General features: G+C 40.4%; 1 protein-coding gene across 1 annotated transcript; it reads left to right on the forward strand.

The window, feature by feature from the left end:
• Nucleotides 1-2747: 2747 nt before the first annotated feature.
• LOC120741788 (serine/threonine-protein kinase OSR1-like) lies at nt 2748-13356 on the forward strand. Its single transcript, XM_040044829.1, has 17 exons — nt 2748-2982; nt 3879-3991; nt 4982-5090; nt 5949-6090; nt 6451-6506; nt 6609-6718; nt 6845-6946; nt 7141-7274; nt 7411-7459; nt 7564-7629; nt 7818-7940; nt 8443-8478; nt 8643-8792; nt 9226-9328; nt 9425-9493; nt 10153-10217; nt 10385-13356. The coding sequence occupies exons 1-17, from the start codon at nt 2913-2915 to the stop codon at nt 10457-10459; spliced, it is 1572 nt and encodes a 523-aa protein (XP_039900763.1). The 5' UTR covers nt 2748-2912; the 3' UTR covers nt 10460-13356.
• Nucleotides 13357-17717: the final 4361 nt, after the last annotated feature.

Here is a 17717-nt window from a genome sequence, read left to right on the forward strand (position 1 = left end):
CCTCCATACCTGCTTCATGCCCTGGAGGACGGGGCAGTGCCCCCCCCCACCCACACCCTCTAGCAGATCATTACATGAAGGAACCTTTTAAAAAAAACAAAAAAAACAAGCGCGTCCATGCTCACAGGTGTACACACGGGTGATCACACCCACAAACTACACAATTTTTTTGGCTCCTACCTCAAAGCACACTGTGTGCTGTTGATCTTATGTGCTGCACAATAATGTTTAATATTTAGTATTTACTGTCATATTCCCATATATCATTGTGATGTTGTTTATTCTATTACTCTTGTTCTCTTCTGCTTGTTTTCTTTTTTTCTTTCTCAACAGGTGATCCAGGTGATCGATATATGCTTTTTTTTTTTTCTGCCCATTCTGTTGGGTTTTTTTTTTTTTTTTTTTTTTTTGCCCTTCTCCCCCGTCCCTCTTCTCAGCTGTTTCTCTTTCCCTCTTTCTTTCTCCCCTTCTTTCCTCCAGTCAAGTCTGTCCCGTATTCAGTAAGTTAAAATAAACAATAAAAGGTGAATCAAATGGACCATTACGGCAAGGCTGGGATGGTCAATTTGGTAAAGTAAATCCGTTGGGCATCTTTCTTCACCTTTAGACAATAATTCTGATGGCAAAAGAGCCAAACGGGACAGGCCAAAAAAAAAAAAAGTCAAAAATAGTGAGATATCTTGCAGAGGGATGCAGCAGTCTCAAAATTGCAAAGCTTCTGAAGCGTGATCATCGAACAATCAAGCGTTTCATTCAAAATAGTCAACAGGATCGCAAGAAGCGTGTGGAAAAACCAAGGTGCAAAATAACTGCCCATGAACTGAGAAAAGTCAAGTGTGCAGCTGCCAAGATGCCACTTGCCACCAGTTTGGCCATATTTCAGAGCTGCAACATCACTGGAGTGCCCAAGAGCACAAGGTGTGCAATACTCAGAGACATGGCCAAGGTAAGAAAGGCTGAAAGACGACCACCACTGAACAAGACACACAAGCTGAAACGTCAAGACTGGGCCAAGAAATATCTCAAGACTGGTTTTTCTAAGGTTTTATGGACTGATGAAATGAGAGTGAGTCTTGATGGGCCAGATGGATGGGCCCGTGGCTGGATTGGTAAAGGGCAGAGAGCTCCAGTCCGACTCAGACGCCAGCAAGGTGGAGGTGGAGTACTGGTTTGGGCTGGTATCATTAAAGATGAGCTTGTGGGGCCTTTTCGGGTTGAGGATGGAGTCAAGCTCAACTCCCAGTCCTACTGCCAGTTTCTGGAAGACGCCTTCTTCAAGCAGTGGTACAGGAAGAAGTCTGCATCCTTCAAGAAAAACATGATTTTCATGCAGGACAATGCTCCATCACACGCGTCCAAGTACTCCACAGCGTGGCTGACAAGAAAGGGTATAAAAGAAGAAAAACTAATGACATGGCCTCCTTGTTCACCTGATCTGAACCCCATTGAGAACCTGTGGTCCATCATCAAATGTGAGATTTACAAGGAGGGAAAACAGTACACCTCTCTGAACAGTGTCTGGGAGGCTGTGGTTGCTGCTGCACGCAATGTTGATGGTGAACAGATCAAAACACTGACAGAATCCATGGATGGCAGGCTTTTGAGTGTCCTTGCAAAGAAAGGTGGCTATATTGGTCGCTGATTTGTTTTTGTTGTGTTTTTGAATGTCAGAAATGTATATTTGTGAATGTGGAGATGTTATATTGGTTTCACTGGTAAAAATAAATAATTGAAATGGGTATATATTTGTTTTTTGTCAAGTTGCCTAATAATTATGCACAGTAATAGTCACCTGCACACACAGATATCCCCCTAAAATAGCTAAAACTAAAAACAAACCAAAAACATTCAGCTTTGATATTAATGAGTTTTTGGGTTCATTGAGAACATGGTTGTTGTTCAATAATAAAATTATTCCTCAAAAATACAACTTGCCAAATAATTCTGCACTCCCTGTACATGGCTTATATAAATCATTTTTTCCCTTTCCAGTTGTGTAATACTTTAACTGTGAGCTGTTATTGAAAATTCAAAATATAGCAGGTTATAGAAATGGAAACGGCACATACAGTAAACTGTTGTCATTAACAGAATGGTGTTTTTGTATAAATTATGAGATGGGATTATCTTCTCACCAAGGTTCAGTGGCATGCTAAATTCTTTTTAATTTACTTAAAGAAGATATGTAAAGTCGTTCCACAAGTAACAGCTTAAATTTATTTGAGTCATTTGTGATGTTATTGTATTTTGGCAGGTTTATTTAATGGCTTTTTGCTGAGTCAGTTCAGCGTTTTAGGAAAAAACACGGTTAGTTTTTAGGAGTTATTAGCACAGTTTGGTGGAACAACTTGATAAAACTTTTTAAAGTAAAAAAAAAAAACACTTTTTACTGCACTGTATTTCATTGAAGTAACATAAATTACTCAAGTAACCTAAAAAACAAAACAAAACACAACACACCCTATGTTCTGCTATTTATCGCGACTTCATCGTGACAATGGGAGTGAGTCACATTCCCCTCATTAGCACCCCCTGCCGCCCATAACTGAAAACTATTCTGAATGTGCGGGTAAAATTGATTGAAAGAACTATAATATCCGTAAGCATACTAAACCCATTTTCACTTAAAATCTATTAAAGAAAACTATACCTTTTGCCTTTGTTTAACTAAACGTCCTTAAAGTTTTATAGCTTGCCCCACTCAAGATGGCGCCTTCTTCGTCCCTCCTCTCTCTCTCCATACGTCACGCCATTCGTCAGTAGCGCGTAAAGTTGTGTTGACAGGAGCGGCAGCAGGAGTTGTCAGCGGAGCAGTAGCAAGCTTCATCGAATGGAGTAATCACAAAGCTAACATCAAACAGGCGTCTCTTTTTAAATTCAGAAGCGCTGTTTATACCATTTAGACCACGACCATGGCAGATGACCAGTCCTCTCAGCCCTGGTCCATCGACAAGGATGACTATGAACTCAATGAGGTGATAGGTGAGAAGCTTAGCTTGCTAATGTTAGCATTGTAGCCTTCCCTGGCTTACACTGTCGTCGGCTGTCAGCTGCTATTAGCCAAGTAGCATTGTATGTCTGCAGCTAGCAGAAGTACAATTACGACCCATAGCTACACTGCAGTAACGCTAACAGCTCAGAAGTTTTCCCGTAGAAGGGCAAACTGATTAACTGTCTCTGCTAGCAGGAGACATAAAGTAAGGTTGTATTCCTGCTATCCGGCACGAAGCTAAACGGCTAGCTAAAGCAGTTTAGCTTTAAGTACGTCCAGATTCGTCCGTTGTTAGAATGGGTGGTGCTCTTTTGCCCAAAGGTGTGATATGGCATGTAGTGAATCAGTCATACTTTACACAAGTTCAAATAACTGGAACATGACTTTGATCAGAAGAGTTAGAGAGTTAGGGTCATTTTCACAACGCTGTTGAATTTGGCTTGATCCTGCTTCTTACAGTTAATGACTTTATTCAAGGATTTTATTGGCATGTATTCACATGAGGTGAAACTAAATTCGCACTCAGTTCCCGGTTAAGAACATGAATAAGAACACACAAAGATCAATATTTGCAAAAAAAAAAAACCCCAAACAAAAACCAAAGATAAAGAAACATATTTACAGTGTGAATTAAGTATAACTAAGAAAACGATTAAAAGTTTCCCAAAACGTGTGCACTGAATGTAGCTTTCTTATGTCCGTTACTTTTTTTAAAAGAGCAACAAGGACTACAGTCTACAGAGAGAGACTAGTCTCCAGTGTGAGAAACATGTCTTTACTCTGTACTTGTAAGACCCAGTACAGCGGTCATATGCTGACTGAGTATCAGAGACCGCTCCACAGTGGGATAGCTGGACTATTTTTTTTTTTTTATTGGTCTCTTCAGGAAGTGGAGCCACTGCAGTTGTCCAGGCAGCTTACTGCAAGCCGAGAAAGGAGAAGGTGGCCATCAAACGAATCAACCTGGAAAAGTGTCAGACTAGCATGGATGAGCTTCTGGTAAGAAACTACAGCGGAAGGTGGTGCAGAAATTCATGTTTGTGTTTTGCTGAGAATGTTTTCCATACAATCCGCACAAGAGATTGATTAAGCAGTTATCTGAGAAAAAGTTGGAAAGATGTATATAAGATGTATATAATAACATTCCTTTGAGAGGAGGAATAATAGACAAAAATAATCAGTGAAAGTTAGCTTTAGTTTAATCCAGTGAATTCAATACGTCACAAGTCAATACCTCACTATTGCTATTGATTTATATTTACTGAATCAATAGCTGTAGTGCAAACTCCAGTAAAAGCTGTTAGTGCCATGTAACAGGTTTGCTTGTTGGATTAATCACTTACCTGAAAGTAAGAATTCATCCAGGATCTTAAATAGACTCTCAACATTTTATCAGCTGGATCTGTCACACATTATACATCTTAGGACCTTTGTCAACCACTTTAAAGTATTTTAGAGCATTTATTTTGTTGAACTTAAAGATCATAATCACGAGATGTTGGAGTAAAACACCAGAGATTACTTGGCTCTGCCGCAGTCTTTTCATTTTTATCCCCAGTTGATTATTTCTTCTTAAGGACCATCATAGCAGTGTATGCTGTCTGCTGTAAACATTTTATTTGATTTCACTATCTTCCTACTCAGTTCTTATATAATGTCAAGCTCCTGAATCCTCTTATCTCTAAATGCTGGGTTAAAAATGTCTTTGCTTGGTGGCTTTGTAATAATGTTGAAGCTGAAGTTTTCAGGTTTTGCTTTTTTTTTAATAGGGGAGATTTTGTCTTTGAGGAAGAGCACACATTAAGCTGTTGCATTTCGCTCTCACTTGAGCCAGCTCTTATTAAATATTCAAAAAGATCAAATCCTGTGACTGAGATCGAGTTTGTCTTTTTAAGTTTAACATAAAGATTCAGTTTGTGCTTGGCTTGATAGGCCACAGTTGATGCTTCCTGGGTGACCTTGTATCCAACATTTTTCTTCTGTGTGCAGAAAGAGATTCAAGCTATGAGCCAGTGCCACCATCCAAACATTGTGTCTTATTATACCTCCTTTGTGGTGAAGGATGAGCTGTGGCTGGTGATGAAGCTGCTCAGTGGTGGTAAGTGTTGTTACACTGATGAAACCTGTTCCTAATTTGACCTGCTCTTGGCTAACCTGTCTTCTTGTATTACTAATAAGCTCAAGTTTGAACTTGGAATGAATATTGAGATTAACTTCCCACAAAACCAGTTCTTGAGATTTATTTTATGGGCTTCTTTAATTTCACGATCATTTCTGTGAGAACACACTTATGTGATATATCCACTACTGATTTAACACTCTCTGTTTAAACCTTAATGTGTTCTGCATCTTTTCTGCAGGACACATGCTCCATCATTTAGCATAGAGAGGGAGATTGTAGCAATGTTATACCACACTGTGTTGATAGTAATGGTGAGTAAGTCTGTGTGCAGACCGGCTATCGGTCTTATTTTGTTCATATTTTTGCTAAAATATGTGCTTCTGTGTGGAGTCTAAAACCAGCTTTAACCGACTGATTGATGGTTTACCCATCGAGGTTACGCCCTCTTTTGTACAAGTTCATAATTTCATATTGCACTATGTTGTCAGGGAATTTACTGTCTACAGTTTTTGCCACTGTTGTCTTTTGCATATGTAAATGTTTGCACATCTATTCCACCAAGTGGCAACAAATTTGCCACTACTTTATTCCACTGGTTGTTGTGCATGTTGCTGCTGTACTCTGCGGGGTTCTGGCAGGTTGTATTTTGTTTAGTTAACAGGGCACAGCTGCGGGGTATGTTTACAGTATAAGCCTAGGTTGAATTCCACTTGATGTTCTTTTAACCAACTGCCATCTTGGAAACTCTCTCCATGTGCTGCGAGCACATCTTGTGACAAGCCTCTGCCTGTCTTTCCCTCTTCCTCGCTCACTCACTCACTCGCTCTTTCTCAGGCTCGGTGCTGGACATCATCAAGCACATCATCTCTCGCGGTGAGCATAAGACCGGTGTGTTGGATGAGGCCTGCATTGCCACCATTCTGAAAGAAGTCTTGGAGGGGCTCGAGTACCTCCACAAAAACGGGCAGATTCATCGGTAGGTTGTGCTGATTTATCGCGCAGCAGCTGAGTGATTACTGTACACAGTGTTTGCACTCTCTGTAGCTCACATGTCCCATCGTACACTGCCATCTCAACTCAGTCAGGCTCTGGGCCTTTCATCTCTGCATATGAGTGTGCGGTTTGAACTAGACCTCACTCCTTCAATATTTAATACAGTGAAGCTGCATAATTGAGGAGGTTTGTTTTACATAAAAGTTCCTCCCAGGAACACTGTGGACCACCAGTGAAAAGAAAGGCCTTCTGGAGCCGAGCCACATCTGTGTCAGAGCACAGCCACTCTTTGTGGGCTTCTAATTGTAGTCTGTGGTTTAATCCTCCTTTGCTTCATGCACAGTGATCTAAAGGCTGGAAATATTCTTCTCGGGGATGATGGCTCTGTGCAGATAGCTGGTAAAGTGTTTCTGCTTTGTCTGCATTTACTGTGGTTTGTGGCACTTGAGGCAGTTTTTCATCATCTCCTATTTGTTGTGTTTCATGCATTCAAAACACCAGACTTTGGTGTGAGTGCCTTTCTAGCAACAGGTGGAGACATGACGAGGAACAAGGTTCGGAAGACGTTTGTGGGGACGCCGTGCTGGATGGCCCCAGAAGTCATGGAGCAGGTATAAGCCTCGCTTGCTTTATCCCTCTTCTTTCCCTCTCTCCAGTTTCTCTGCAGTGCTACAAGCTTGGATATAAAAGGACAACTCGAGCGCTTTGTTCACTCTGCTCTGTTTTCAATTCTGCAGGTCCGTGGCTATGACTTCAAAGCTGACATCTGGAGTTTTGGGATAACTGCTATTGAACTGGCCACTGGGGCAGCACCATATCACAAATACCCACCAATGAAGGTAAATATGTGCAGAGTTTACAGTGATCCAAACAGCTTCTTTGTTCCACGGTAAAAAGCTCAAAGCTCAGACCATTTATAGTGTGGAGAGGTTTGATTCTGTGTAAACTGCAGGACATTTAACATCACCATTGTAAGGATATCTTCACTTTTTAGTCTGTTCACCAGCTCAGGCTGATCTCTGCCTGTCTGTAGGTGTTGATGCTGACCTTGCAAAACGACCCTCCCTGCCTGGAGACGGGTATTACAGATAAGGAAATGGTGAAGAAGTACGGAAAATCGTTCAGGAAGATGCTGTGTCTGTGTTTACAGAAAGATCCTGAAAAAAGGTTACTCTGCAAAACCTTTTTCTTTCTTTTTTTTGAGCAAACTTCCAGACCCAATTTGTGCTAATTTTTCTGCTTATTAGATTCCCCTGTTGCTGAACAAATATAATGAAAAGCCTTGTGTTTCTTTCCTATTTAGGCCAACTGCTGCCGAGTTGCTGAAGCACAAATTCTTCACGAAAGCCAAGGTGAGCCATGCATCACGGATATAAAAATAAGCTGAAAATATTGTTGTAGGTTTCAAAGAGAGTATTTATAGATCCTGTAAGAAATGGTTGCCTTTGTGTTCCAGAACAATGAGTTCCTACATGAGAAGCTCCTGTATAAGGGTCCAACAATAACAGAGCGATCTAAAAAGGTACATAATTTACTCATGCACTGAATCCACGCTCACCAGTATTTCTGTGCATTGCTCTTATCAAGACAAGGTGTGCTGTCTCGTCCAGGGCGTGTCCCAGTTTTCCTAACGCTCTGCCTAATGATTGCTGGGAAATTCCTAGAGAGGACGAATGAGTCACTGTTGCTTCTCTTCACTGCGCCGTGTAGGTGCGTCGTGTGCCTGGCTCAAGCGGCCGTCTCCACAAAACGGAGGATGGTGGCTGGGAGTGGAGCGATGACGAGCTGGATGAGGAGAGCGAGGAGGGCAAAGCTGCTGTAGCAGCTCTGCGGGTAAGGCCCTGCATGCCTGCGCCATCTGATAGTCCAGGTTATTTTATACGGCTGCTATTTCTCAGTGCACAGCGTCCTTTGGCCAGCAGATGGTGCTGCTTTACTGTTAGTTTGAGCATATGTTTAGCCAAGCAGGAATGCAGTACTAGTGAGCTCCTCTGCTTACTTAATTCATGTTGAGATTAGAGCTCAGAAACTCCAGATTTCAGAACTTTATTCGACCTAAGAATAGCGGGGGTTTCTTAGTCCATAGTGTTCCAACTTTCAGCAAGTAAAGATGCAATTATTGTGTAGAACTGTAGTTTGTGTTGTTTTGTTTTTTAAATCTAATTACTGATTCTGATTTTTACCCCCAAAATGACAAATTAAAAAAAATAAAAATAAAAGGAGCTGGAATTATAATTGGCATATCACAATTCATGCTAAATGGCATGTGTCCATGGGGCATTTTTGGAGAATTGCATGTGTTTAATCCTGATAATCTGTCATGTCCATTCTGCAGTCACCAAGAGTGAAGGACGGGCCCCAGAATATGGAGGTAAGTCCTCTTGTAGTGGACATGACCTGCAAATCTTGATTTATTGTAACGGTTTTATAGAGCAATCTGCATGACTGTTTTATGCCCCCCCCCCCCCCCCCCCCATTTGATTTGCATTTATGTAAAATTGACTACTGATTAATTTTGAAATTGGTATCTCGTAGCTTTTCCCACCAGCAGATGGCTCCAGTGCACATCTGCAGCCACCTGGCGTGGCACATGAGAGATCTGCGAATGCAGGTCCAACAGGAGAAGACGTGGCACCACAGGCTCCCGCTCAGACAGCGAGCCCTTCACACGGGCCTGCTGTTCAGGTAACAGTTACCTAAAAAGTTACACACAGAGCTTTTGGGAAATGACAAATGAATTTTTGGTGGCGTATTTGTGGGGAAGGCATCCACAACAGTATTCGTTCATGAAGTAATTACACTTAAATTCTCAAGAATAAGTTCCCTGTTAGAAGCATAGGTTGTTTTGTTTCCCCCAACTCACCCCTGCTGTTTTTGATATTTTCACTGGTATCTTGTTTTGTGACCGTAAATCCCATTTTGTTTGGCATTACATGTGTTTTAAAGATGCGTGGTGGAGTTTTCTCCAGACCAAATGCATTTTAAGCACAGTTGTGGATGGGAATTGTAGTCACCCTGCTGTGCGAGCGATGTGGACACCCAAGCTTGTGAATGCGATAACTCGAGAACAAAGACACGTGTTCCCAAACGTAAGTCCTTTACTATTTTCCTTCGATAGGATCCAGCTGCCTCATCCAGCGTTCCCATCAGTCTCGTCCTGAGATTGAGGAATTCCAAGAAGGAGCTCAATGACATCAGATTTGAGTTCATGCCTGGCAGAGGTAGAAATATTCCCAAAGCTCTTTCTTCTCTCTCACGCTCTTCTACTCCAGTCTCTTAACTCTGTTTGTGGTTTATCTTTTCACTCGTGTCCTCAGACTCTGCTGATGGAGTTTCTCAGGAGTTGGTCTCAGCTGGTCTGGTTGATGGAAGGGACTTAGTCATCGGTGAGTACGACAGAGCCCTACATGTTGTGATATTATTGCTATTTCTAAGATAATATGTCAATATTTCTGATTGTTTTGCATTCAATTCTTTCTTTAAACATGGCATCAAGTCTTGCAATTAACCGAAAGCGTTTTAATGCTCATCAGTAAAGCTTCTTGCAGCCTCAGTATTGAGTTCTCAGGTTCGGTTTAGTGCATCACAGCAGCTGGATGCAAAGTTCACAGTGCAGAATGCAAATCTGTTGAGTTTTTTCATATTGTTCCAGATCGGTTGCTCACATCCTTTTGGGTCTTTTCATAAAATCAGCATTTAGGAAACAATCTAACTACTTCTATTAATCACAAATGCCGTTAACATTTGTAGGGTGTCTGTCTTTATGCTCGTCATCGTTGTCATCTTCTCACAACTTCATAGGCTTCTATTACACATCCAAATTAAATTGTGAAAGCTGGTTCCGGCGACCCACGTGTGTTTCCTTCGATGCAGCAGAATGATCTGTATGATGTCTTTGCTGTTCCTTTGCACACGTGGGTAAAGGACATTAGCCACATCCTCAAGGAAAATTTGAGCTGAGCAATAAATCAGAATTGAGCACTGAGGTCTGCAGTGAATGTAGCCTTAGTCTGCTCACAGCTTTCTAACTTTCCTGTCTTTACAGTTGCTGCCAATTTGCAAAAGATTGTTGACGATCCACACAGTAACAAAAATGTGACCTTTAAACTGGTGAGCACACAAACCGAGTTATTTATGAAGTAATGCTGTGACTTTCTGGTACAGATATGTCGCATATTCATTGATTATCACAGTTTGTATGTATGGGGTTAGTATTTCTTCTCAAATATTTAGTAACAACAGTTAGTTTTGTTTTGTTTTTTCTTTTCTTTTTCCAGGCGTCTGGAGTGGAAGAGTCTGAAATTCCCGATGATATTAAACTCATTGGATTTGCGCAGCTCAGTATCAGTTAAGTCCAACCAGAGCCAGATACAAAGGACAGAAATAAATGGTATGGCACAGCTGCATTGTAGTCAATTCCAAAAACCACTTCTGCCAAAGGGAGGAGGAGGAAATGATGAAGAGAAGGAGGCATAAGCCTGGTAGGAGTGTAACACTACTGCAGCATGCACGAGGACCACATTGAGGGGGTTCAGTTCATCACAGGAGTCACTCTTGAAAAGTTTACAGTGCGCTTATACGAGGGGGAAGCGATGCAATCAGATATCAGTTCCTATTTTCTTCCGGTTTCCATTCTTTGTCTTCATACACAAGCACAATCCAAGCCGTCTCCTGCCAGTACTGGAAACGATTGCCTTTTATTGTTTTATAAAAAAAAAAGCAAACAATTAACTGTGCCACAAAACTCTGAAGTGTCGTGCCACCTTTGTGTGGCACTTTATGATACATTGAAATTAAAAAGCAAGTTCAGCCTTAGTTACTTTAGACCTTACCAGTGTAACTGGTGGTAGTTTGTGTACTCTGTGTATTTCACATGTACGCCTAAGAAAATCCCTGTAATATCGATACAGATATGTCGTAGCATAGGTTTTTTGTTTTTGTTTTTTATAAAAGTCCATAAATTCCGATGAACTTTTACCTACTATGTCAAAAAGAATCCAGCCCGAGGCAGTGTGATCAGCTCTCTCCTCCGCAGTATCTGTGGTGGTTTTGTCAAAACATAACCAAGGATTTTAAGCTCTAACTGCACTGCTTAAATCAACTGTAGCCCCTCTGTCCCACAGTGCCACACTCGGTCAGTTGGCATTTATCCCAAGGTATTAAAGACACATTATTTTCACAGGTTGAGGGAATGCCTGATATTCTTGTACTATGCAATAGCTGTTTTCTTTTCACGGTATGTGGTCACTGGTTACTAATCATTTCCTTTGTGTTGGATACATTTTCTTTCTTTTTTCGTACCTCATAAGGAGTTCATAACGAGTCAACCAGCCAAACTGACATCGCTAAGAGCCCATTGTAAGATTTAACATTCATATCCACAAACACGGGTAATGACTGCTTCTCTTTTTTTTAATTTTTTTTTTATTCCCCTTTAAGTTGTCATCGAATCTCGCAATAGCTGATTTAACAGCTCTTACAATTCCCAGATGCTGGTTTTGAGTGCTGATGAACTTCTGTAAAGGTGCGCATACTTATATGAAGCTTAGAAGGGGAAGACAGCTAGCCATGCAGATAGCTATTGGCTTATTTGCCTCCACCCCAGTACAATGGAGATGAATGGGATTCTGCTTTCAAGCACTGATTGATGGCATTGCTGCTTCATCAGTGGCTGGCATGAAATTTACTACATGTGTATACTTATATATTCTGTGCACACTCGTGGTCCTCAAAGTTTTTATTTTCTTGGTCAAATGTTTTGGCATCACCTCGATTGGCACGAGAGTTTACAAAGCAGCTGCTCGGCATTCTTGTTTTGTTTAAATGATCTCAGACCACTATACATTGGATTGTCACTAAATTTGGCACAGGTATTAAGGACTCCTTGTCCGCTTTGCTCCCGGTCTTTTCCTCTTGTTTCACTATCTGGTCCAAATTTCAGTTTGTCTGGTACTTAATGTTTTAACACGAACACTCATCACAAACACACTGAGAAGGTGAGCATGGTCGATAAACTTGTTAAAAACATGTTAGAATGTGCGGTGAAGGTGTCACCATAATACTGGTAATGACTATGTTTAAAATGTTTTAAAAATACACACTTGTGATGTAAATAATTGCAGCTTTGCTCAGTTATTTTGCAGATTCTTTCTACTTCCCTACACTCGTATTTTGAGTCTTACTCATTTGCCAAAACACAATAAATCAATGACAGCATTATCTTGGTTTGTTTTGTTTTTTCCCCCCCCACAAATTTCTTTAAAGCTAGCAACCTTTTAAAAATCATTGGAAGCTTTTGTCGTCACTGGGCAAGTTGTTTCAGTACTGTAGTGTCTTTGCTTTATGAACACCAAGTCACTCATCACTCCCAGTGTAGCTCTGTGGTGGTTTTGGACCATGTGCAGAGGGCTGTGACACAGCTCTTAGTTCAAGGACTGATGTAAATGGTGTATGTTAACATGTTGTAACTGTACATATGATGGCAACTCCACGCACTGTCGCACAGACATGAGGTTTGTATGTAATGATGTCGTTGCATTGACTGTTGAAGTGTACATGTCAGATTAAAGGAACATATTACTTGTAAATATTGATTAAAGGCAAACAGATTGAGACTCATGTTCAGCACGCAGAATTCAGTTTGTTTTGTAGTGTTTTCCACTGTTGGCCTTTGCCTGAGCATCACTAATCATGTGTGGATTATTCAGTTGGTTCATATGTTAACATACAGATTTTTTTTTAATTACATTGGGCTTGAAGTCACACTCTGCGTTGATGTCATGATATGTAGTGTTTCCTCATGGAAGCCAGTTACAGGCTGATTGATAGATAATTTTAACTAGACGATGAATGGCACAGGTTACCCTACCCTCTGTGTGTGTATGTGTGATTTGGTCATTAAATGGTTGCTTATCAAAGACTTTCTAAACATCTTCCTTATCGTTTACTTTTAAAAAGTCATTCTGCCTCTTATGAGGGCACTCAGTGATTAGTATTATTTTTAATCAATTGATTGGCAAGTATGTATGAACTTTGTTTTACAGATCAGTACCTATATTTTAAAAAAAAAAAATACGCTTAATCATAAAATGTGTATATCCACCCATGCTTAGTTTGAAGAGTATTTGTGATGAGATGCAATGGTGATTTACCAGTTTGATACATTGTCAGTAAATTTCAGCACATGCAAGCTGATTGTTTTTTGTTTTTTTTTTTTATTTTAGTTGTTGAATAAAGTTACATGATGGTATTCAATGAGTGTTGATGCTTTTGTTTAAAGTGTCCTGTCTTTTAGTAGCACTGGGTTTTCATACACTCACACCCACCAAAATAGAACTGTTAATGAGTGGGGGGAGGGGATGAGTTCCTACACACACCAACTTAGACATTGCCATGTTATACTATGTTTCATATAATGTAATGACTGAAACAACACTAATAGAAATGATTAAACAGATAAACACATGAACAAGAGCCTATAGAGATGTATAGAGCATGTCTTGGAAAAGCAAAATGAGATTGGCACAATCGTGCCATCAGACACCTAATTCTGATTGGAAAAGCTCCCAGCACTTTTTATTTTATTTTTTTTTTTTTTTCAAGTAAAACAAAATTTTCTTCCTTTCCAGCTTTTTTGTTTTGTTTTGTTTTCTTCAATTTTTTAAATGTGAAAGCTGGTCTCTTTCAAACGCTTACTCTTTTTGGTTACATGAAGTTTTGTATTGTAGTTTTCATTTTATCCAGTCAGATCCAGAGACACTGCAGCACAGACTGGATCATGAGTGCGGGTCGTAACCTGACAGAGGAGCAGCTCGATGTGAGGGTGGGACCTTCAGCAGGTGTTCTACCGTTTTCATATTTTATTATCTCTTTGGTGCATTTCCTTCATGCAGCAGCTTGTCACAGTTCAAAACCTTTAGACACGATAAATAGAAATGAAACAAAAATATTAAACACTGCTAAATTAAAAAAAAAAAAAAATCTGTAGAAAGTAATTATTAGGTGATCCACATTCATATAAAAAATTAATAACAAAACAATGAATTTAGTGTGTTTTTTGTGATTCCCATGTTTTAATCATATAAAGAGACCATTAGTGATAATAATGATAATTATTATTATCATTACATATTTACATATCATTACATAAACAAAAAAAACCCAAACTCGTTAAAAAGCTTTTTTGTTTTTAGGTGTTTTTGTCGTTTCTAACTTGGAACTAGAAAAATTTGAACACTTAAGAGTTTCATAAATGATTCTTTGAGTAATTGTTTCCTGACTGCAGGTGTTTCTAGAAACTGGTCTCATGAAGAAACGAATAAAAATCATACATTACCCAGAGAAACTACAATCAGTACCAGTGTGCTGCTGTCCTGAGGTAGCAGCCATTTCCTAATAGTAAAAAATGAGTGTTGGTAGATAAGTGGCTCAGAGGGAAGCCAGTCAAAGACAGATAAATGTGTTCAGTTATCCCAACTTTTCTTTATCCGTTAATTTCTTTATGCAAAAGTGTGATACCTAAAGCAAGTGTAGAACAAATGTTCCTTTAAAATCATCAACAATGTCTGCATTTAATGAGTTTTCCTACTGAAAATATTTTCAGTTTTAGAAATGTGAGTTGTTACCTCCAGGAGCCCTTTGACAGCTTCTTATCAGGTGGTAAACAAGCCAATAATACTTTAAATGTGTCTGTGAAGGTTCTCAGTCATCCAGGTCATCGTAGTCAAAGGAGCTTGCAAAGAAAAGCGTCTGGACTTCTTTAAGTTACTTGAAGACGTTTCACCTCTCATCCGAGAAGCTTCTTCAGTTCTAAGGTCAAATGGTGGAGAGTCCCAGATATAAACCTAGTGAGAGTAACCCCCCACAGAGGGACAAAAGGACCCCCTGATGATCCTCTAATCGCCTAAGCCAAGGTGTGAAACTGGGTGTGGGCCCCAATCAGCCAGAGTTTCGGGTGTGTTCATTGTGAAACCTGGCCCCACCTTATCATGCGAATTCCTGAGGTCAGATGGCCCAGGATGTGAGTGGGCGTTAAGGCGTCTGGGAAGGGATCTCAAAACTGGATTATAGATGGCAGACAGCTGGTGTCGTAAACCCCCGCCTCTGTTCAAAGATGGTCGCTCACAGTGGACATAGATGGCTTCTTTCACTCCTCTTTCAAACCATCTGTCCTCTCTGTCCAAAATGTGAACATTGGCATCCTCGAAAGAGTGTCCTTTATCCTTAAGATGCAGATGGACTGCTGAGTCTTGTCCTGTGGAGGTGGCTCTTCTGTGTTGTGCCATGCGCTTGTGAAGTGGCTGTTTGGTTTCTCCAATGTAGAGGTCTGGGCATTCCTCGCTGCACTGTACAGCATACACCACATTGTTAGGTCTGTGTTTTGGCGTTTTGTCTTTCGGGTGAACCAGTTTTTGTCTGAGCGTGTTGCTGGGTCTGAAATGCACCGGGATGTCATGCTTGGAGAAAACCCTCCTGAGAAACTCAGGAGGGTTTTCTCCAAGCATGACCCTCCTCCGCCATGACCCTCCTGAGTTTCTCAGGAGGGTCATGGCGGAGGAGGGTCATGCTTGGAGAAAACCCTCCTGAGTTTCATCTGTGTGTTCCTCAAACAGCACTTCAAAGGAAGTGTGATCTGGTGTATAGATTAGTGCCCCTAAATATGTTTGCATTTAATTGCCAACAACAGTGCAAGGTCCTCCTTTTTGTACATGTCATAACTTTTTAAATAGTTTTAGATTTAAAAAGATTGATTTTTTTACAGGTTCACATAAAAATGGCAGGTTTTTGATTTACCGTACGTATATGTATCCTTCAATAAAAGCCAGACAGTCACATATGTATACTGTAGTCATGCATGCATTGATCTGTTATCTATATAACTGGTCTTTTATCTTTTACGTCTGTGTTGTGTGCCTTGGTATACCTTGACCCATGTTTAGACTGGATCTGTTTCTGTATCTTTAGCTTCTTCTGTTGTTTTCTACATCAAATTAGAAGGAAGGACAGTCAAAAGAGATGGAGATGAGACTGAATAAGACAAAAAATGCATTTTAAAAAGAAGAAAGGGAAGCATATAGAAACTTTTATTGCTCAATGTGATCTTTTGAATGTTTCTGCAGACCACGGCATGATAAGACCATTTTATTATCGAGTGTACAATAACTTTTACAGCATCTCCACCTTACATAACACATCTGCTTGTTTTGTTATGTAAGAGCACTGGGTCAGGTTTTATAAGAAGGAATATTATAAAACTTAGCAGATGATCTATTACAGTTTTTTCTGATTGCTTAAGCACATTTTTTGTAACTATTGGCTAATTTTGCAAAACTCTTCACACAAATAAGAAAACCTGTCACCCAATAATCAAAACATTGTAGTTCTCTTGCAAAAGCAAACACAGCTGGATTAACTCTTCACACCTTCGTAAAAATGGTGTTTCCGTATCAAACAGTACACACAAGCCATCATCTACTAAGCACACAATGCGCCAACTGCACACTGATGGTATGAATACAAAACACATCTGGCTTTTGCTTTCTCTGTGCACAAGGTAGGCCATGTCAGTGTGAGCTCATACTTCTGTCATAGATCCATAAGCATAGAGGGATCCAAACTTCAAGTACTGGTGTTTATTCACACACATCAAAACAAACACAAGTGTTTATTTCCAAGTATAGGATTATTTGCAATCGCCATAATGACTATATGGGTTACTCGGTCTGCAGTGAACATGCTTCCTCTGCCCCCAGCATCTGGTCATCTAGCAATTCTGTAAAGTAACAATTTCAGTATTTTCACATCTATGGTATTGGTGTGTTTCTCATTGGCATACGGCAGTGCTACAAATCTTTGTGCAAAGTGACTGTACTCACCGATTCTCATTTCAAGATGTCCTTATGATGCCTGCTACAGTGTAGCGGCTCGAGTTAGGCTGGACCCGTTGGCCAGCTACCCTCAGGGTCACTCCACGGTTGATTACATGGTCCACTATTGTAGCTCTGATGTCATCAGCAATTCTATTTCTTACTCTTCCTACCCTTCCTCTCCCCCCTCCTCATCTTCCTCTCCCCCCTCCTCGTCTTCCTCTTGCTCCTCCATGTCCTTGTCGTCCTCTTCATCCTACTTCTTCACCTCCACGTCCTCTTCCTCGGCCTCCTCTACTTCTCACTCTTCCTGCTCCCTCCATTGTACTCCACACACACAGCTTACCTGGATTATAGTGCTTAGGCTGATTGCAAAGTGAACTAATTATCTAAAAAAGTTTTCACATGTGAAAGTGTGCCAGACAGTTGGCAGATTAGTGTTAATGATAGCCATACATGTGTATACTTTTGCTAGGAGTGTGTTGGAAATTTGGTAATTGAGTGTTGTGCAGTGAATTGTGCCTACAGTTTTGCAAAGTGTGTGTTACAAAATTGCAAACTGAGTGCAAAGCAGTTTTTGTGCTTTTAGTTTTGCAAACTCAGTGAGTGGTTTTGCTATAAGTCTGAATAGTTTTAGAGATTGTGCTGCAGGAATCACAGTTAGGGTTTAAGCATTCAGAAAAAACTGTAAGCTATCTGCAAGGTGTCTTACTGTAAGTTATATACTGCACCGTCACTTATGTTT

Source organism: Simochromis diagramma, unplaced genomic scaffold (assembly GCF_900408965.1).
Source record: "Simochromis diagramma unplaced genomic scaffold, fSimDia1.1 OVJJ01000663.1, whole genome shotgun sequence".
In the NCBI taxonomy this organism is placed as follows: Eukaryota; Metazoa; Chordata; class Actinopteri; order Cichliformes; family Cichlidae; genus Simochromis; species Simochromis diagramma.